Source organism: Doryrhamphus excisus, linkage group LG1 (genome assembly GCF_037039965.1).
Source record: "Doryrhamphus excisus strain RoL-2023G ecotype Guam linkage group LG1, RoL_Dexc_Guam_v1.1, whole genome shotgun sequence".
Classification (NCBI taxonomy): Eukaryota; Metazoa; Chordata; class Actinopteri; order Syngnathiformes; family Syngnathidae; genus Doryrhamphus; species Doryrhamphus excisus.
This window is the reverse complement of record NC_136357.1, coordinates 14,975,193-14,997,825: the sequence shown is the minus strand read 5'-3', so window position 1 is coordinate 14,997,825 and position 22,633 is coordinate 14,975,193. Positions and strand designations below refer to the sequence as shown.

Sequence of the window (22,633 nt, the reverse complement as noted above, 5' to 3'; positions counted from 1 at the left end):
GTGTAACAAACGGCAACAGTTTTCCATTTCGAAAACTGACCTCGATGTTAACCGCGCTACAACAATATTGTTATTGTAGCTGCTATCACCATCAGGTACTATATTACAACGCCTCAAGCTACTCCTTAGTGAAGCTAACTTATGGTGCTAGTACTGTGTTGCTACTTTTATACACGTTAACGCTAGGTTAATAAATAATGCCTCCCCTGTAAATTTGAAGATTTTGTCATTAAGCTGAATAGTTGGTCAAATTTGAGATTCCGCAAGCTACCAACAACAGGACAGACTGAAGGAGGAAGGACCCGACAACATCGCTACGGACTATTTTGAACCAGCTCAACTATTGACGCTATTCCACCAGTCGGCATCCCAATGAAAGCGGACATCGTAACTGTTTTTTGTGTGTGTGTTGTATGTTTCAGTATAGCCTGATCTGACTCGCACACAGTAACACAATTGTCTGCCTGGGGAAACAGGGCGTTTTAACTTGTTGACGGAAGTAGTGTTAGTTCCGATCAATGGGTCTGTAAAATTAATGCGCCTAGGAAAAACATTCCGGTAATACTTTAAGTATTACATGTTATTGTCAATGTCCTCATAGAATGTAGCATTGTTAGCTAGCTCACATTAATTTGTTTTCTGGCTTTAGAATGCACAGAAAGGTGAAATAAATATCGGTTCATGTTTCACATAAGAATTGTAAATGATTTAAAATTTCCAAAAAAGGTCAGTACCCCTTTAAGTAATTAACCTCCAATGGGATGCAATACATTTCTGCACCAGGAGGTGGAAGCAGTCTGCATTTGTGGGGAGAGCCCAACGCAAATGTCTGTCACAGAATAATTTAAAACAAAAAAAAAGTAATTTGTCACACTGGAAGAAGGAAGCGACTCTTCAATCTTGTTTAGCGGGTATGTCATTGTTGCTTGGAAATAGACCACAGAGGAAGAGCAGTGGAAATGCGGGCACAATGAGCTACAAGCGTGCACACACATACATTGTCGGTTTGGCTTCGACTGAAGGTGGAAACAAGGACATACTAGATCTGAAAAGTGTCTTTTAAACATAAGTGGGCTTTAGAATACTTTGTCTTCCCGCTGCGTTCATTGCAGATACCTTTGGTATGTGGTCTGATACCAGATACTGCATCAGACCAGATGAATTGACTGTATTAGAACGAAGCTTCATTTGCTTCATTAGTGCCACAATCAACAGGTGAAACAAGGTCGCACTTAAATCAAGTGAGTCCAAAGACCATCTGGGGGCCATTTGTGGCCCCGCATACTGCATGCTTTCTTTTCCTTAATGCCCCCCTCATTAGACACCCCTGAAGTGAATGTTCAGAACAGTGTCTTTGCCGCATCTGTGGCACCTGACACATGGAAGTATCCGTCTATACATGTTCTTACCTTCTCTCCTCATTGGCATCATGGGTGAGCTGAAGCCTATCCTGACTTCTCACACGTGGAGAACATGTAAACTTCATACAGTAATGTCCAAAGTGAGATTCAAACACAGATCTCCTAACTGCGTGCCCCCACAAAAGTCACACTTTGATTTCTTTCTGCGCAAAGTTTTCACCCATCTGTGGCAGTACATGGTAACTGGACGCTATGTCCTCCTGCTGGTCCATATGGGTCCTTCCAGCAGGGGCACACACATGACTGCCAGATGTTGCAGGCAAATTGGACCCAAACTTCACACAGTTCATTTCAGGCTTAGTTAGTTCTCAATCTTATTCTGGTTCTGGTCCCATTTGAAACTGACACATGTCTGCTTTTATGGAGCTATCTCACTGCATCATACAAAATACCTGTTTCTGTTTCTAATAACTTCAGCTTGCATCACAGTAATCCCTATTTGTGGATAAACGTTTTATCCCAAAATGGGAAGCCACACAACCTTTTAACCGTGAACGTTCCGTATACTGTGTCCAACTGAACTCTGTCTGTAAATCTGATAGTAATACATGATTATAATTTGAGACCAATATATAATATTCATTGGTACACAGTACATTTCTCATGTGTATACAAAAGAAAGCTGCCTACACCCAAGTTTGTCAGATTTGAACCAGTATTATTACTAGCAGGCCTTTGTTATGACGCACACATCAGGGCCATTTGGTTGTGTCACCACCTCATCTATGCTTCTGTGATATTCTCATGTGCTCATGTCTCACGCTTCAGTCACATAACAGCACATTATCAGATGGAGATTGGGGTCAAAGTGGGATGAATATTTCAGGGTTCCGTAGAAGTGAAAACAACAGGTTCGAGCATTTCTCACTGTGACAGCTGTTATTATCACTGTGGCATTTGGTTGGTGTGGCGTGTGCAAAACCTAATGATTAAAATGGAGCATAAAAAACTGATGGTCTTATTCAATACATCCATCCATCCATTTTCTATACCGCTTATCCTCACGAGGGTCACAGGAATGCTGGAGCCTATCCCGGCTGCCTTTGGGCGAGAGGCACATATACACAAACAACCACTGGACAAAACGAAAACCAAAAAGGAAGAAATGGTGGTGAGACACAAAAAAATGTTCAAGTAAACAATTTATTGCATTATTGCAATTTATTAAACTGGAATTACTCTAGATGTTCATCACCTGATCAAATGTTTAAGACCACAGACATTAATATGCTGCAAATATATTGATTCAATGTCATTTTCTACCAGGTATTCATTCATTCATTCATTTTCTACCGCTTTTTCCTCACAAGGGTCGCGGGGGTGCTGGAGCCTATCCCAGCTGTCTTTGGGCGAGAGGCGGGGCACACCGTGGTGGCCAGGAAATCACAGGGCACATATAGACAAACAACCATTCACACTCACATTCATACCTATGGACAATTTGGAGTCACCAATTAACCTAGCATGTTTTTGGAATGTGGGAGGAAACCGGAGTACCCGGAGAAAACCCACGCATGCACGGGGAGAACATGCAAACTCCACATGGCCGAGGGTGGAATTGAACCCTATTCTCCTAGCTGTGAGGTCTGCACACTAACCACTCGACCGTCGTGCCGCCCCTCCCAGGTATTGTCAAAGACAAAAAAGCCTTCTCTGTTTTGAGCATGGTCAGATTGCTGAACACCATGAGCAAGCCTATTGCTGCTGCAGGTTGGACGCAGAAAGAAACTTCTTCAAAGATCCTGAGTGTTATGGAAAAAAAAAAAATCAAGCGGTACAACCAAAAAAAATGTCAACGGCCCTGAGCCGATTGGCAGTCTTTCAAGATATGCGACCATTCTCGGCCTAAATTAAGGTTGTTACTGGTGCTGAGTGCAGTCCAATAATCATTAGACGGCATCTGGGGTTTAAGAAGAAAAAATGTCTTCAAAGGCCATGAGCGCACGAGAGCGCCAAACATGGGACATTGAAAGGTGGGAGAAAATTTTATTATTTAATGAGAAAAAAATACAATATAGTATAGTAATAATTTAGTAACCTTGACCGTCCTAATGGCTTCCAACATTACTGGCATGACGAGATCCCACCTGAGATATTTCCACCAGCACCATCTTGGGTGCTTTTTTTCTTCAAAGGAACAATGGAAGTTGAGGTTGTGCAGGGGCGTGAAACGGCAAATAGCTATGTGGAGATGAATGAAGGCCCTCGTCTGTGTGGTAATGACTGGCTTTTCCATCAGGATGGAAAAACGCTGCAGTTCACAATACCTGTCTGACAAAGTACTTCTTCCAGAGGAATAACGATAATAATAAAGTTGACCAAAAGTTTAGGTCTGACTTTGAAACAGGGCTTCATATTGCATCAGCCACTTTTAGTAAGAGATGTGGTCATTGGATACAAAGTGACGAGCTTTGCACAATAAAGGTCGGCAGCCAAGCCATAAGTGGGAGTATTGTGGTGTTTCTTGCCTGCTTGGAGAAGAAGAGAGGGAGCTGCTCTGCCGGGAGCTGCACTGAGGTGTCGCCATTCTGTCCTCCTCCTTCCTTCAAATTCAGACCTGACATGTGAATAGAACACACATATGTATTAGTCTTGTTAGGAGAAGAAAGCTGAGCATGTCAGATTGCACATACGGGTGTTGCATCCTGCAGGCTGGCAAGAGCAGCGCTTTCTACTATAACATCTCCTTATTGATCTGCCACCAAGCGTCCTATTCTTGTCTTGGCTTCTTTTGCTGCGACTAATTCAATTATGAATGAAGCTCTCTGTTTGAAGTAGCTGCAAGGCAGCCGTGTGCCAGTGGAATCATATTTCTTATCTTCTAATTTATTGGCTGGCTGCCAGCCAGGGCTGCTCTCCTCACTACTTTGAGCTTTAAGTGCCGCAACTTTATTCTGTCGTTGTATTGATGAATCCCATTTGGATTAGTCCATTTTCAACCCGGGAGATGCCACAGATGCACCCCCTGTCCCCCCCCCCTCCGTCCAACCCCTCCTTCCGCAGCCACACTTTAATCCTTTTAGTTAATGATATCCTGCAGCAGGGCTATTCATTTCGTGTTTACTGTGGAGTTTAATTAGCCACTAGTTAAGAATGTGACAATGTGCCTCACTCACGCACAGAAACACGCAACTTATAAACAGCATCAGTATGATACCATATGCCACGAAGGCTAGCATAAGGCATGTTGAACACGCAAGAGTACTTATCCAACTACGTGTCGTTTCTATGGAGATGGAAGTTGCCCTGAGTCTTACTTCTTCATTTTAGGAAGACATGTTGAACAGTTGTATGCTTCCACCTTTATTGGAATGTTTTTAGGAAGGTCTCTCAATCTTAAAAAAAAAATATTAAACTTAACAATGTCGTTGTACCTAACCAGAAAAGAGCGCACCAGGTAAACAGCCACAGAAACACTTGCCACAGATTCCATCACAAGCTCTTGTGAGGATGACTGTGCAACCAGAATTGAGCAGTCCAACAATCATCAATTCAAATCAAATCAACTTTATTTGTATAGCAGTTTTCAGAATTAAAAACAATTACCACAATTAAAAGGAAAAACAATTACTAAGAAAGCCCCTCCCTCGCACCCTCAATACTAGACACACACTCACAATCACACACAATCACACACAGTAGGGAGACATGGCATGGCAAGGAAACGCCACCTTTGGGGCCGTCCACACTGGGAAGAGCCGCAGGCCGTACCATCAGGGGACCAGCACCCGGGTCCCCCGACTCCGACAGATGGGCGGACCCCCACATTAAAGGGAGGAACCCCCAGCCGGCCGGGTCGAAGGGACACAAGGATGGCACCCCCTCAGCAGACCCGACACATCCCCCAGTGTGGAGGACCCCCCCTGAGGAAACACTGGAGTTAAAAGCTAAAGACTAAGAGCATAAAATCGGACTAAAAAGATAAAAACATAAGAAAAGTTTAAAAATATGAGTTAAAAGCCTGATTAAAAAGGTGTGTCTTTTTCTTTTTTTTTTAAATATCAGCAGTCTCTGCAATCCTGAGGCTCTCCGGCAGGCTGTTCCACAGGTGGGGGCCATAGTGGCTAAATGCTGCCTCACCGTGGGTTTTTGTTCTGGGTTTTTGTATTGTTAAAAGGCCAGTGCCGGAGGACCGCAGGGTCGCGGGGGTTGATATGGTAAAAGCAGATCAGATAAATAAGAAGGTGCAAGGCCGTTATCATGTCATTTCAGCAATAAGCATTTTCACGCTAAACGGAAAAAGAGCCTCAGCAGACAGATGGCGGTGCTTTGGCCTCAGGTGATGCTGTCATACTCTGCTAATAATTCTCAGAGTTGTTGTGTCATTTTTTTATTGGAGCACAGCTCCAACGTCACAAGAGCAGATGCTGGAATCCTGATTTTATTTCCAAGATGAGAAGCCATGAGGGCACGTCGACTAATTTTCTTGCTGGTATGGACGTTTCTTTTCATGTCCAGGCTGAAACATGAGCTGCCCTGTCTGCGGATTTCCCCCTGGTGGGCTGTGGTGTCGGTGGTGAGGTGGGCCATACAAAGGACACCACTGTCTCAACTTGTGTGTGTCTGTGTGTGTGTGGGGGGGGGGCACGTTTTGAACCATGTTTTTACATTTAAATATATCACACTGTTAATTTGTATTATTATAATTATTATTAGACTCCTCATTGTTTTGCTCTGTTGTAAAGAAACTTCCAATGGTCTTAATGTTATTCTTCAAGGAGGGCACCGAAAGAACAGTTGATGGGGAACTTGCACTCAACTTGTTCCAAATTACATTTTTTTCAACCAAAAAATATGTAAAACACTACTTCCGGCTAGCATGTGATACCAATGGTGGAACAGATTGTACAATTTTTTTTTTCCACAATCATGAATTAAATGGCATAAAAATTGTTATCCATTTTTTAATATAAGTGGCATTTCATGACTGTTCAACAATTCATTCAATTGAGCATAACCAGCGCCCCTGCATGTGTGTGACGTCAGCATACTCAAAGGATGAAAAGTCAATATATAATGCTGTCAAGGCAGCTGAAGGAACTTTCTGCACACAGTCCTTCAAATGGAAATGTATCGTAAGACTGAAAATAATCAGTCAAATATGAAAATATAGCATGCCTGTACACTTCATATTCATTTATGGGTGTGTCCCGATCCGATTTTGTTGAACTTTTGTTCTGTGTATTGTTTTTACTGTATTTTTTTTTCTTTTTATTATTTGGAATGTTTGTGTAGTTTTGTGTTTTATTGGCTGTTGTACAGCACTTTTGCCAAGCATGAGAAATATTATATTTTGATATTGATATTAAAGGCTGAAATATTGGAAACAGACAAGACAAGTCAAAAGAAAAGTAAATTAATGAATGCAATCACTCCTCCCACAAGCTGATGAATGATAGATGCTGATGAGCCTTGGGCAGGAGGAAGACGGCAGTAGAGCCAACTCACCCTGGCTGGCGAGACTCGAGTGCGAGTTTCGGCCATCATGCCAACAACAGTGCAGTGTGCGTCCTTGAGTAGAATGGCAGCACATGTTTGGGACACAGGTCAAGAAAATCGTAATTTAGACAGATAGTCGAAAGGTTGATTCTTTGTGTGGTATTTTAACCTCCATCAAGGAAGTTATATTGCATTGCTATTTCTTTCTAGTTTGTTTGTTGGATTATGCAAAGACCACTCAACAAATGTCAGCCGAAGTCTTGCAAAGTGGTGGGGCATGGGCCAAAGAAGAAACCCTGACTGACAAACTTGGTAATGGTAATGGTAAGGGTTTTATTTCATTTTAACATGCATCAGATTACAATTGAATGCATCACATAATCAGTTCACAGTTCCACATGTCCAAAAGGAGTAGGAAGAAGCAAAGCTTATTAAATCCTACCCCTCCATCTGGTACTTTTACAATCAGTAACTGTTACATTTGTTCACTTCCTGCTTTCCATAATACAGTTTAAGGGTTTTTTTTTGTTTTTTTTTTAAATAATGCACCTCGTACCGAAGTACAAGGTGATATGAGCATCCAATGACATAATGGGTACCATAGTAAGTGTCAATATAGTGATATATATAGCACATCATGACTGGTTCAAGACTCTTCATCCTTGTATTTAGCAAACATCAACTGCTTGTATTGTTTCTTGAATTGGCTCATCGTTGTGCATTGTTTGAGGTCCTTACTCAATCCATTCCATAGTTTGATTCCACATACTGAAATGCTATGGCTTTTTAGCGTAGTCTTAGCATATAAGTGTTTCAAATGTACTTCTTCCTTGAGATCATATTTCTCCTCTCTTGTAGAGAAGTATTGGATGACATTTTTAGCTAATTGGTTGTTTTTAGCCTTATGCATTATTTTAGCTGTTTGAAGATGAACTATATCAGCAAGTTTAAGTATTTGTGATTTTAGAAATAAGGAGTTAGTATGTTCTCTGTAGGCAGCATTATGAATCATCCTTACTGACCTTTTTTGCAGTACATTTAGCGAGTGAAGATTGCTTTTATAGTTATTAGCCCATATTTCCACACAATAAGTAAGATATGGTAGAACCAGAGAGCAATAAAGAGTGTGGAGTGATTTCTCATTGAGAAGTTTTGCTTTGTTCAATACTGAAATATTTCTGGCCACCTTATGTTGTATATTTGTAATATGAGGTTTCCAGCTCATATTTTCATCTATTGTGATGCCTGGAATTTTCCCCAGAACTTTCGTTGAATGAAAGTGGTCTCAATACCAACTTTTCTCCTGTTTGTTTACAATACTACCAACAACTTATGTGGGAAAGAAAGGTCCAAAACAAGCAACGAACGCAAAACGTGACCTCCCACTTTACGACGTCCGTCTTACTCACAACCGTGTAGTCACTGTGTAAAAATACATATGCAAAGCTTTGATGCTGTTCTGTGGTGAGCTGGAATTACTCCTTGTAGAGTCTGTGACAGACCACTGACATGAAGATGAAAAGCAAATCACAGCATGGGTTCAATGTTGTGCCTCAAACAAGCATCGGTCTCTCTCGCTCTCGCTCTCTAGCACCAGAAGAATACACGCAAGGACAATAGTTACATTGACATGCAAATGTTGTTCAGTTGGACTGAGATGTTTCATGTCATTAGTGTGATGCTCAGTTTTGGACCCTGGAGTGGTGACATATGTACATGTGGCACCAAATAGTTGTGAATTGAGCATGAAAGCTGCAGTTTAAGCAGACATCCCTGACCCTTGACCAGTGACTGGTTAGGCCCGTGATCTCCACCTTCATGGAGGACAGGAGAAGGAAGCAGAACCAGTGTAGCAACACTACATTTAGTAGAACATTCATTGTATTGTGTCAAACTACATCTAACTACAGTTGTCCCTCGCTTATCGTGGTTAATTGGTTTGGACTTTGACAAGTGAATTAAAGTATTAATATACTGAATATTTTTGCAGTGAGAGAATAGAAAACCTGTTTATGACATTCTAAATACAGTTTCCAGCATTATTAGAGCCTTGTTGACATGAAATAATACCCTATAGCCATCCTAATGATGGAAAAACAGTGGCGAGCTCCTGACAGGTTTCATGCTGATGTGACAGGGAAAGCCTCAAAACGAGGAGGAGGAGGAAGCCCAGGTGCTGCTTGCGTATTATTTTACTACACAAAAGTAGCAGCACATAGTTTGATGGGAAACACGGAGTAGACAAGGAGTTGACAGAAGGACATGTGGGAGGTGCATTATGGATAAAGTAGCAGAGTTGGACCTACACTCCAGCTCCTATGAGTTGCCATGCAGATCATTTCTTCTTCTTTCACTTGAGCATTGGCGACTATACATTCAGATAACCCTATATGGCATTTGAATATACAGTGTTATCAACCAACAATCAACACTTCCCAGTATATGTACCACTGCATGACATTACTACTACAATAATGAACATATCAATACTATCTCAATTCTGATCAAAACATACAATTTGAATCTTTGTTTACAGCTAGAATGAGTATGACAGTCCTAATATACCAATACAAGCATGGGAAAGTTATTTTTCAGTATCAGACTGGTTTTATTGAGAACAAAGCAGAATCCATTGCCAATGTGACATCAGCATACACAGAAGTTTTTCTCAGTGCAGCATAGCCTGCTGTTTGTCTTGTTTTGCTTCTTATCTAGCATGCTTTTATTGGCCTCTGGGGCTTTTGCTTGCAGGCCTGCAATATGTAGCTTCACATACGCACTGTAGACACAATGAACAAGATTCCCTTGTAAGGCCACAAACTGGAAGATTCTATTCAGGTCTCATTTTGTTCTTTCCTGTGGCATAATTACTGGTATATGAACTTTTTATGTTTGGACCTTGACGTCTCTAAGCAACGAAAGCACACATAGTGGCCTGTAACCCCTGAGCCATCATACTAACAAATGTGGATCATGTATCCATTTTCTATACCGTTTATCCTCACGAGGGTCGCAGGCATGCTGGAGCCTATCCCAGCTGTCTTCAGGTGAGAGGCAGGGTACACCCCGCACATATAGACAAACAACCATTCACACTCACATTCACACCTATGGACAATTTGGAGTCGCCAATTAACCTAGCATGTTTTTGGAAGGTGGAAGGAAACCGGAGTACCCAGAGAAAACCCACACACACACAGGGAGAACATGCAAACCCCACACAGAGATGCCCTAGCGGGGACTCGGTCTCCTAGTTGTGCGGCCTGCATGCTAACCACTTTATTAGGTACAGGTATCTACTAGAGTGACACCAGCAAAAGTTGGCACAACCTCACAGAGTGAATGGAAGCTAGCGGTGTCGGCTTAGCATGCTAGTGTTGTTGCGTGCGTGTTGTTCACAGCTTTAATATAAAAAGCATTTTACAATGCCCAATGATGACGTCCAAGTTATGAGTGAAGACGGGAAGCTCGTTTATTCTTGTACCCAACTCCTCGTACAGACATTCTCATTACACGGAGCACATTCTACCGGCCTTCAAAATAAAAGCGCTGTTTGCCATCTAACTGTGTACATAAGAGTCATAAATATCTTACATATGCAGTTGGAATTGCATGGGTGACTACATCTTCCTTAATAACAAGCACAGGCATTAGAGTTTGTTGAAGATTTAGTAGCAATGTGTGCAGAGGCTGACATCCCATTGGAAAAGTTTGCCAGATTGTTACCAATAAATGAATGTGCTTTACAATTGTATTTCATTATACGGCTTGAGGTTTGTTCAATTTTATAACGTTCATATTGTGATACATGTGGCATACATGTGATTTGTGATATATGCTAAGGTCCATACCGCCCAACCTTACTGTCCCCTCAGAATTCCGTAGAAATAAAAGAGCAGTACCATACCTCCTGAGACACTGTCTTGCTCTGTGAAATATCCAAATGCATTTTCCCTGTACAGCCACCAACAAGCCAAACAGACATCGGCCCAGAGGCAGCCAGGCTGTGTCTGCAGGACTGAGAGACTACCGGAATGGGATCCTGGGTCCAGACCAGAGAATCATCTTATTACGTGATACCGGAGAAGTGGTTTCCACAGAGCCATTAGAAACTGTTTAATAGTGAATGAGAAAGGCTTGCTGCAGAGAGGGGGCAGCACATATGGCTAATAAGGAGTCATCCAGACATAATTGAAGACAGACACAAGGCACGGGTGGCCTAAATGCAGGGTGAATAGTTGTAATCAGCCGGCACGACCATATGTACATGTTGCAAACAGCTCTGTCATCACCCTGCAGCATTTTAAACACAGCAGGCTGCAAGTGTGTTTATGCTGGCTCATTGTAAAAATGTCTTTAATGCAGCCCCCCACATCAGAGATTAACAAGGAAAAGTTCCATCGTTTGTATTCAATTTTTTTTTTTTAACTCCCACTGTCAAAAGCTGGGTACCATCATAACACTTTTTGGCACCCTTTATTGGGGTACCAAACAGTGGTACAATGTAAAACAAAAGAGAAAGTCTATACATTGTTCATTTACTTACACGACAGCATGCCATGTAATGCAGGCATTTAGAATGTGTTTAGGTTGCATGCAAAAGCACGATCACGTTAATGAAATGACACATCTGACTTTGTGGATTAATTTGGAGTCGTTCCTGTCTATTATGAAAGTTTGTGAAATGTAACTATTGAGGTCGACAAGGAAAAGAGCGGTCATGCTACCCCGATGCATAAGTGACTAATGCAACACAAGCCTGCACAGCGCTGTCTTGTCTATGTTACAAAATAAGTTTACCAAGTAACCTTAGATACAAACCGAAATAGAGGCGAGCTTAGGAAAAACTGATAAAGTTGAGGCTGTGAGCAGCCATTTTTAACTTGCCATTTGCACCGTGAATGAGGCATCGCAGCTCTTCTGTGGCTTTGGCCTTTTTTTCTTTACTAATAATGGACCATATCCAACCACAAAACAGGGTTTATCCATCCATTCATTTTCTATACCGCTTATTCTCATTAGGGTCGCAGGGGTATGCTGGAGCCTATCTTAGCAGACTTCAGGCGAACCCTAACCCTAACTCAATCATAGGACACATACTATAGACAAACAACCATTCACACTCACATTCATACTTATGGACCAATTTGGAGTCACCAATTAACCTAGCATGTTTTTGGAATGTAGGAGGAAACCGGAGTACCTGGAAAAAAAACTCACACACGCACAGGGAGAACGTGTGGGGCCGCTGTCGTAATTTCACTGTAGCATAAGTTTGTACAGTTTACTACTCTGTACATCAGGGGTCTCAAACACGCGGCCCGCGGGCCAAATGTGGCCTGCAGGACACTAGTTTGAGGGCCCCGCCTTGATATGAAAGTTTAATGTTAGTGCGGCCCGCGCAAGTTTGATATGGATGCTGTATGGTATCATGTACCCAGAAAAAATTATTACGTTTGATTAATGTTCATGTTAAAGGTTAAATAACTGTTAATAGGTATCCTCCCTATCCGTGTGGAAGTGGTAAGTTTTTGGCTATTTAAGTTTAGAGGAAATAACTTGAAGGCTACCGTTTAGGTCGCTAGCTCTCTAGTTTGCGAGTTAGCATGTGTCTCAAGACCCTGCAGTTGCGTAATATGTTGTAAATAAAAAGAGTATAAATGTGACTATAGTCGTGTTTTGTCATGTCTACAGGGCTCTAATAATGCTTTGTTCATTTTAGTTTGAAAAAAATAATTTGTCTAGCCACCAACTATATGTGGTTTCTTAAGTTTTTATTATTTGTCATTTTATTAATTATTCTATTTATTTATTTATTTATTTATTACTGATTGATTGATTTTCTTTATTCTTAATTTGTTTATTTATTATTCATCTTATTTTGTGTAGAAAAATAAAAAGTAAGATGTTTGAGAACAGTGGAATGTTTTATCAGAGCTTTTCTTGTAGAAAATTGGAACCAAAGCGAAATTTAAAAAAAAAAAATTTAATAAATGTGTTTTTGTTTTTTTTTTTGGAAAACCTGATGCGGCCCAGTCTCACCCAGACCCGAGCTCCAGTTGAGTTTGAGACCCCTGCTGTACATGTTTATGTATGCACCTTTGTGAGGATGAATGCCACACCAATGTTGTAAACCTAAGGGGAAACACAGAACATATTTAGCTGTTCCTGCCACAACAGGATTTACCCTTCCAAAGCAGACTAAACCCATTTGGTGGAAAGATGAGCTCAACGTGACAAAAGATTAATTTTTGGAAGTAGACCGCTATGAAACATCTATTGAGTCACCTCATAGCTGAACCTCAGCACTGAGGTTACCAAAAACATAAACATATCCGTGATGAAGGTGTGGTTTCAAAGACTGGACCTTCATCAAAACCGAGATGACCTCAGTTGGTTTGTGCTGAGCATCAGCAATCCTAAACCAGCAGCAGTACATTAGACACACTTCCCCACTCACCCTCCACCTACGCTTCTCCAAAATGCTTTTCACGCTAGTGCAGTAAAATATATTGTTTCAAGTGACACTGTTCCTGTCAATATGAGGAATATGAAGCATAAGAAAGCAGTGCTATTTGTGTTGGTGGACCTACAGTATCTTGACTCCCTCACCAGAAGCCAAGACCAAAACCGTGTAGCCTAAATCAACAATGTCTCATTGGGAAAAAAAACAATTTATCACATAACACAAGCCAACAAAAACACTGTCTACTTTCCTTCGTTGCATTGGGACAATAGAGAATATGTTGTTTCTGTAGTGGTTTTTCATCAGTCCTCTATGAACCCTGTTGATTTTGAACTACACTAATTAGGTCAAAGTTCAAGCCCTGTAAAGGGGTGTAACAGTACACTATTGAATGATTGTTTGGTTTGTACCTTGGGTCACGGTTGGGCACAGTAGGGGAAGAAAAGGCAAAATATAAAATGGTTTAACATACATGTTAATGGTTGTCTATCTACAGTATATGTGTCCAATGTAAAGTTGCACATCTCTTTGTGATAGTTCAGGGGTCGGCAACCCTTGACTCCAGAGCATTTGTCTGCTGGTCTCACAGGTCAAGATTTGTTGTGTTACCAGTTTACTTCATAGCTGCTCTGCATCGTTTATAAATGGCACTTTTTTCGAGATTTCCATCCTTGTGAAGTGCAGACATTACAAACTTTTCTTCTGCTGATGTGTTGAAAATTATTCACGGTGACTAACTTCCACTGTTAACACTGCTCCTATTTACAAACATTCTAGTCTCCAGTCATGGTAAGCAACGGAGCATGCACAGGAATCATTTCACAAGCAACCTAGGCTTCCTGTTGTTTTGGAGACACACTGTCAATTTCGCAATACCCAGTGCATGTCTATACAATCACTTAATCCAAGTGGTTGATCGTGGTTGATTCTAATCGATAGAGGAGTTTGCTAGAGATGCATCCAGCCATATCAGTTTAACTTTCACAACACTAGTCCGATGATGGACAACACTAGTCCGATGATGGACTGGCAACAAGTCCAGAGTTTAGTCTGGCTTTCACCCAATGTTAGCTGGGATAGACTCCAGCTCACTGGGACCATGAACAGAAGTTGTAGAAAATGGATATGATTGGATTGCCTAAAGTGCAGTATTGATAGCTCCAGCTTGTTGCCCTGTTCCCCATCTCTACCGAAAGTCATGTGGTCCCAAACAGCAGACATTAACAATGGAAGAGGGTTTTCAAGCTCTGGCTTCTCCTTGGCACTATCACTAGCCAAGGGCTATTATAGCCCTAGTATAATCCTAGTATAATAGGTTCCTTGTTGGACAGAAAACATTCATGTTGTCTTTGGGTGGCATTCAGCCAAAGATGCTTAAAGAAGCTCTGGTCAAAGTTCACGACTTTACCAAAACATAAAAGTTGAAAAAAAGAAAAGCTGCAGCAAAGTTGGCAGTTCTGGCTATTGAAACATTATTTCTTTTCATATGTTTGTCTGTGAAGTCTTTGGGGTTGTTTTAAAATCTTTTCAACACACACATAGTTGAGTCTGTGTGCTGACATAACACTGGCAGCTCCAGCAAGCACAGAGAAGCTATGGCTCTAATAAAAGCATTTTCAGACAGTCATGTAAAAACAATATTCATGCCTTTCCAGGCTTCTTTTTAAAGTCCTGCCAGAGATTTCAAGTCATAAACCCACGAGGAACCTCTCTGGAGCCTACAGGTTGGACATGGAGAAGCGTTTGAAGCAGCTTCCCAACAGCAGCAGAAGCTCTTAGCATGATCATCATCATCACCCTCATCATCATCGCCTCTCAATCAAGCTGAGAATGACCTCACTCGCATTTATGTCACACAGCTCCTTCAGTGAGATGAAGTGCCTCAGAAATGGCATTGGCCCAGTTACGGTCCAAGCATTACATATCAGGAGGACAGGGCGACTACAAAAACGATCCATACGCACAATTTATAGACGGCTGTACATTCATCAATGCCCACGCACACCCTTCACACAGATTCATGACCTCACAGCCAGTGCCCGGTACACATAAATATACTTAGAGCAAATGCTTTTGGACTGGCGACTGACCCGAATCACAAAACGAGTAGGTCTGGTCATGGCAGCAGCTGTACAGCTGTTTGACATTAGGAGGTGAGACGGGAAGAACAAGGAATCAGGCAAGGGTGGAGGATCCACCAGCCTGATCTAAGCCAAGGAACACAGGCACCACTTCAAGGCAGGCTGCGTTTTATTTTAGGCGTTTTCCAGAAGCATCTCAAGCAGACACACGGGCCAAATGGAAGCCACATGGGGTCAATGTGATAAGTAAACAATGCTAAGAATGGAGAAAGAAGTATGTGTGCGAGTACGTAACAACACTTAAAGGTCACTGCAGTGCTATTTTATCAACATGTGCAAGAGTTTTGTGCTTTATTAGGATTGCAAATGAGTCTGCATGTCTCATTTAAGAAAAACAGAATACAGTGGAACTTTCAAACTGATTTTCCCACTGGAAACAATGGAAATAGGAGTATGTGTTCCAATGTCAAACTGCCAGTATCATAAAAACATTATTATCCAGACAAGGGCTGGTTGAGTCAAAAGTTCATGAGCACAAAAGTGATTTTTTTTTGTATACTGATTAGTCTTCATCTCACTCAACATCCAGCAAACATGAATACTATCAATGCAGCTTCTCCCAGCATGCAACAAAATGACAACAAACCATAACCTCTCTCCAGTTAGCAGAGGAACATAGACAGAAGAAAGCAAGAAGGGTTAACATGTATGAAAGAAAAATCAAGTAACGTTTAGGGAAGCTTCAAGCCAATGCTCTAATTCAACCAGTTTCATATTGATTTACTCTGCAGCCTTGAGCCCCGCACTGGCTGCCATATTGGACCCACCTACGCAAAAATTTATACCTGCACTCTCCTAATTGAGTCCCCACCAGTACGAACATCCACTGAGTCATGAACTCAAGATCACCATCCGTGACGTACATGCAACGTACATACAGCCTCCATATTTTACGTTACAATAAAAGTGGAACTGTTTTTAATGATTTTATGGGAGATGCTTCATGTCAAGGCACCGGGTTCAGCTCATCTGGTGAGGATGCAAACGTTTCCAAGCGTCTGCTTTTGCGTCTGCTTCCATCACAGTCAAAGGTCAGCTACTCAATATTAGCAGTGTATAAGCGATCCTTGTGATGTTATTCTTGTATTATTTCTATATATTAGCATTATTTCATATATATGAGCTGTGTGAAGTTGGTGATTCATGCAAACATGGCAATAAACATAACTATAGTGTGTCAGCCTTGCTGACTGTATTTTTCTCAAAAACACCTCGTTCAGTACTTCACGCAGTTTTCCAACTGACTTTATATCATTAAAAAAAACACAGTCAGTGACTGATGCACAATCGTGCCCGCTGTCTTGCTAAAAACACCATGTAACAAGTTTACAATTGTAAGGTGCATACTGCAAGGTATTGAGAGGAGTATAATATTTTAGCCATATTTCAGTAATATTTTAGCCATACATGCAAAATGCTTGATGCCTACCTAATGTAGGTACATCCAATATGTTATTGCTGTACTGGAACAAGTTTAAATATACAGAATAGAGGCGAGCTGAAGAAAATCTAATAAAGTAGAGGCATTGTGACAAACGCAGAACCCTTTTCAACTTCCCAATTGCACCTTGTATGTGAATGAGGAACCGCTGAGGTCCTCTATGTGTTCCGTTTGCAGAGTCGGTCTGGAGAGAGGCGGTCGCTGTGTGTGACTGGCCAATCCCAGAGCATGAAGAGTGAATACATAATGAGCATTTTCTGTAAACACTGAAGTGTACTCGTTTCATACTCAGAAAAAATCATTTATAACGTGTATCCATCTCATCCCCCTCCTCCGACAGAGCAAGTGTTGAAGGACTTTGTAGAAGAAAGAGGACGAAAATGACACTAATACAAAGGTCTTGCATGACATAAGGTATATTTGATATAAATCCATAGTGTAGCCTCGGAGCCTACACATAGAAATGTTCAATCAAACAGAAAATACTTATTATTGAATGTAAACCTATGGATGTGCGGAAGAGAATCCATACTGAGAGTAGTATAGATAGACAAGACAGATGTGCACCCTCCACCAACTGAAATTAGCAATCTGCTTTCTGATTGGCTGAGGGCAACAACACATCAGATGGACAAGTTTGGCCAATTATGAGGACACCACACCCTGCTCAGCTGTGTTGTTAACCTGCCTTATTAGAGGTTGGAGACATGTTCCATGGTGGCAGACACCATGCTATGCTATCATTTGGTGTTAGGAATCATCGAGGAAGGCAGCAATCATATGTATTTAACTTTATATAGAGCAATGTCATAAATGCCTCAACAAATTGAAAATTGCCACCTTTTAAGACTTTTTTGGACTGACTCGGTTTGTAGCAGTGAGATCACGTCCCCTAGTTTGGATTCATTCGCCACCATCTTTCAGGTCCTGCGGAAACCTGCAATACAGTGATTCTACCTGAGCAATATGAGTGATTGCCTACGGATTGTTGTGGATCTTTAAGCATCTTAGCTGAAAGATATTTCCCTCAGGAGGATGTTGAAAGCACAACAGAAGTAAAGGTCAGCAAAAGGCAATATTAGATCATGAATATTAGTGTTTGAATTTAAAGTTGCTTTCATTTTCCTTTATATTCTTTCAGGGTTAGGGACCACTCTTCCATTTAAATGGGACTCTAGGTGAAATCCCATAATATAAATATAGTCAGAGTATGAATCAATGGTCCATCTTTGTTACACTAGTTCTATGGTAACAGGTGTCCATATCATCAGTAGTACAGACTGATATTTTGCAGTTTTATATATTGCAGCTCAATATATGTGTCAATAATATGAACTCATCAATGGCATTTCTCTTGGACAAACATAAAAAAATACTCAATGTTAATCTTGTTTCCCACCATTGAAATAGTTTTCCAGGAACAATAACACAAATTGTAAAGTGCCAGTTTGTAGTTTAAAACCGTTAATGATGATTGCATCATCTTACAAATAAATTATGTTTACCAATGACTATCTGTACAGCTTGTGATCAGCATCCTGTCATCTCGTCCAGACATACTCGAGAGTGAACTTCTTGTCGAACTCACCAGGGTGTCTTGCTCAGCGTCGAAAAGGTTAAGTGTTTCCAGTGGGATTCATAGTCACACTACTCTGTTCTTCTCCTTCAGCAGACCAAGTGACCGTATCAGTCTTCTTCTCTCCGTTCCCGTCCTGGAGCCACGTTGGGCCAAGCAGCACCAAGCCCTGCAGGAGAGTCTCTAAACGTGACTGGCCTCGGCAGGCTCGTCTTGGAGAGAAAAAGCCCACATCCTACTGTCAGTCAAGCGGCGGAGCATAGTTTGTGCCGGGCCCCCTTCCAAGCAGACATGAAACTATTCTATTTCGGTCTGCCATATGAGCAGAGCTGCTCCAGATGAAGGGGGAGAAAGTCTCTCTGGTGCGGTGTGTAATTGCACAGTGACCCGTTATGGCTAGATGTAATTGCAGACCTCATCTGATGGGGAGAAGCTGCCAACACAACAAGGTAAAGAACTGTTTTTAAAATAAGACTCTGGAGAGGGAAAAAAACACGGAGAACATAAATAAATGAGGAGCTGGGTTCCAGATGTGGGTAAAGGGGAGGAGAAGAAATCAAGGGAGGGGCAGAAAAAAAGACGGGGATGCAGAAAGTGCTATGGCAGCAGAATGAAAATCCCATTTCGGACAAGGCGGAAAGGTTGTTTGCCTTCCCAGGATGGAGAGGGGGATTGGGGAAGGTGAGAGGATGTTGTTTCTGGACCTTGACCACAACTTCTCCTGGGTGTCTGCTTTCACATGAAATCGCCTTATGGAAAAATGGGGGGGCTTTAGAAACAGGGAAGAAAAGTTCAAATGTAAACGGCTGGTTCCCATTAGCAGCCATGGCTCAGCTGGCCTCGGCTGACGTAGTTAACATGGCTACCAATTCTTCAGTGAATAATTACCATGTGATTATGGGAAAGGGGGGCGTTGCCACGAACTCACACTTATTCTCCACAGAGTCTCTAAATCAGGGGTCTCAAACACACGGCCCCCAAATGTGGCCCGCAGGGCACTAGTTTGAGGCCCCCTGCCTTGATATGAAAGTTTAATGTTAGTGCGGCCCGCGCAAGTTTGATATGGATGCTGTATGGTATCATGTACCCAGAAAAAATTATTACGTTTGATTAATGTTCATGTTAAAGGTTAAATAACTGTTAATAGTTATCCTCCCTATCCATGTGGAAGTGGTAATTTTTTGGCTATTTAAGTTTAAAGGAAATTACTTGGAGGCTACCGTTTAGGTCGCTAGCTCTCTAGTTTGCGAGTTAGCATGTGTCTCAAGACCCTGCAGTTGCATAATATGTTGTAAATAGAAAGAGTATAAATGTGACTATAGTCGTGTTTTGTCATGTCTACAGGGCTCTAATAATGCTTTGTTAATTTTAATCTGAAAAAAAATAATTTGTCTACACACCAACTATATTTGGTTTCTTAAGTTTTTATTATTTGCCGTTTTATTATTATTATTATATTTATTTATTTATTACTGATTGATTGATTTTCTTTATTCTTGATTTGTTTATTTATTTTTCATCTTATTTTGTGTGAAAAAAAGCAAGATATTTGAGAACAGTGGAATGTTTTATCAGAGCTTTTCTAGTAGAAAATTGGAAACAAAGCGAAGTTTAAAAAAAAAAAATTAATAAATGCGTTTTTGTTTTTTTTTTGGAAAACCTAATGTGGCCCAGTCTCACCCGGACCCGAGCTCCAGTGGCCCCCAAGTAAATTGAGTTTGAGACCCCTGCTCTAAATATTAGCTTAAAACGGCTAATTTCCGTTCACGTTTTACCTAATTTCCTGAAAAGTGAAACGGGAATGCTTGCTGATGCTGAGAGCTGTACATGCGAAGCTAAAGCTACTATACACAGCCTACAGTTGCTTTCAGTAGTTTATGTTTACACATGTCAGTACAACCCAACAAAGTCTAGCAGTTAAACTTAATGGCTCATAAAGTTCATGCAATTCTTACGTAAAAAAAACAACAGATATAGCAAAGCATCTTCCAACAGATCATATGGTCAGAAGCAACCAGCCATCAAATTGGGCGTTGAAGCTCACTGGCTGCCCTTAGACAGCAATTCTCTCTGTTGTGGTTCGAGCATCTACCAGGCGTTTGTTTTTATTTGTGGGAGCGTGTTGGAGCGTAACCGCCACCCTGACGCTTTGTTGAAGTTACTGCTTCAAGCTGCTGTGTTGTTGTGTTTTGAACACTAAAAATAGCACTGTGATTATCCTCTGTGTTGAGGTCTAAAGGAATGTGTCTAAAGTCATTTATCAGGCTGACTAGCGTTATCAGCGACAACCTGACAGGACATATACTGTAGATGGCTCTTTTCACCTTTGACCTCAGCTGTCTGCTACCTTGTGTCAGATACAGGACAGAAGATGTCAGGACATTAAGGTCACTCCGGTGCTGACAAGATGCCAAACACTACAAAAAAAGCTTTTAGCCTTGTGACTAATGCGAATGGAAAATTAGGTTAAATGAAAAATTGGTAGAATAGAATATGGTGGCGGCCGGCACGGCGGTCGAGTGGTTTGCGCGCAGACCTCACAGCTAGGAGACCAGGGTTCAGTTCCACCCTCGGCAATCTCTGTGTGGAGTTTGCATGTTCTCCCCATGCATGCGTGGGTTTTCTCCGGGTACTCCGGTTTCCTCCCACATTCCAAAAACATGCTAGGTTAATTGGCGACTCCAAATTGTCCATAGGTATGAATGTGAGTGTGAATGGTTGTTTGTCTATTTGTGCCCTGTGATTGGCTGGCCACCAGTCCAGGGTGTACCCTGCCTCTTGCCCGAAGACAGGTGGGATAGGCTCCAGCACCCCCCGCGACCCTCGTGAGGAAGAGCGGTAGAAAATGAATGAATGAATGAATGAATGAATATGGTGGCTAGCATGCTGACTACATAGTCAGGATACCCGGGTTCAAATCTGAATTGGGGATCTCTGTGTGGAGCTTGCATGGTCTCCAAGTGTAGTATGTGTAGGTTTCCTCCCACATTCCAAAAACATGCTAGGTTAATTGGTGACTCTAAATTGTCCATAGGTAAGAGAGCCATGAAGGCCAGATATTTTAAAATGTGTATCTGTGAGAGCCATATACATTTTTTTAAACATTGAATGCAATAATTGTGTGCATTTTTATGTAAGACCAACAGTTTTAAATATAATGGGCTCTAATTGTGTAGACCAGGCACACTACCGCACGGCAATGGGGTGTGGCCAGCACACTTTCGTGAGCAGCGCAGTGTCTAATAATAAATCAAATACTTGTTGCCATTAATACAACTTCTGCTGCTGTATAATTTTGCACCATACTCAGTATATTTCATTCTTTTGGCCATCTTTGCCAGAAGGCTTGGTTCTGCAGCTTTAGCTAGGTGACTATTTGACTAAAGGAGGAAAGTTTATATTTACATGTTGACATCTCAATGACCGAGGTAGACTACCGCATTACCCAGTAATAATCGAGTTTTGGTGTTTGACCTGGAAAATATCAGGAAAGATGGATATGGTCGGCCGTATTGCAGTAGAAAATAGATGGACGAATTAAAATGCATAAAAAAGTTGTTGATTTTTAATATTATTTTTAACAGTCATTTCTGTGATGTTTACTTTAAAATGTTAGCAAAAATACATTTTTATTGTGGTAAGAAATGCTTGAGAGCCAGATACAGTCATCAAAAGAGCCCTACCTGGCTCCCGAGCCATAGGTTCCCTACCTCTGATCTACAGTATGTACTCACCCTCACCTATGGTCATGACGTGACTGAAAGGCCGAGATCGCAGATACAAGCGGCTGAAATTAATTTCCTCCGTAGGGTAGCTGGACTCACCTTAAGACAAGGGTAGGCAAACATCTGGCCTGCTAAGTATTTGAATGCGGCCCGCCAGTTGCTTCCAAAGTATTTGACTTATCACACAGAATCAGTGGTGGGGCCAGACATTTCTCATTGCGGTGATTAAGGTAAGACCATTACTCACACAGAGGTGGCGATAAGTTGATACCTGTAATGTGGAGATGGCCAGTCAGGTGGCCGGAGAATGACCAATGGTTGCCACGGCCACCTTCACATAGCTCCGCCACTGGACATCCTTTATTCAAGTACATTCCGGGTATTTTATTCAGTAAAAAAAAAAAAGGAAAATTTTATTTTGTTG

At 41.5% G+C, this 22,633-nt stretch overlaps 1 protein-coding gene across 1 annotated transcript in view; it reads right to left on the bottom strand.

Moving 5' to 3' along the window:
• The window catches only part of insc (INSC spindle orientation adaptor protein), a 40,497-nt gene extending 21,747 nt beyond the window's left edge, over positions 1-18,750 (bottom strand). The window contains exons 1-2 of the mRNA XM_058076138.2: positions 18,497-18,750; positions 3,890-3,978 (exon numbers count right to left, since the gene is read on the bottom strand). Of these exons, the coding sequence (XP_057932121.2) occupies positions 3,890-3,948 (59 nt within the window). The 5' untranslated portion in view covers positions 3,949-3,978; positions 18,497-18,750. The remainder of the gene's footprint in view (positions 1-3,889; positions 3,979-18,496) is intronic.
• Between the last annotated feature and the right edge of the window lie 3,883 nt (positions 18,751-22,633).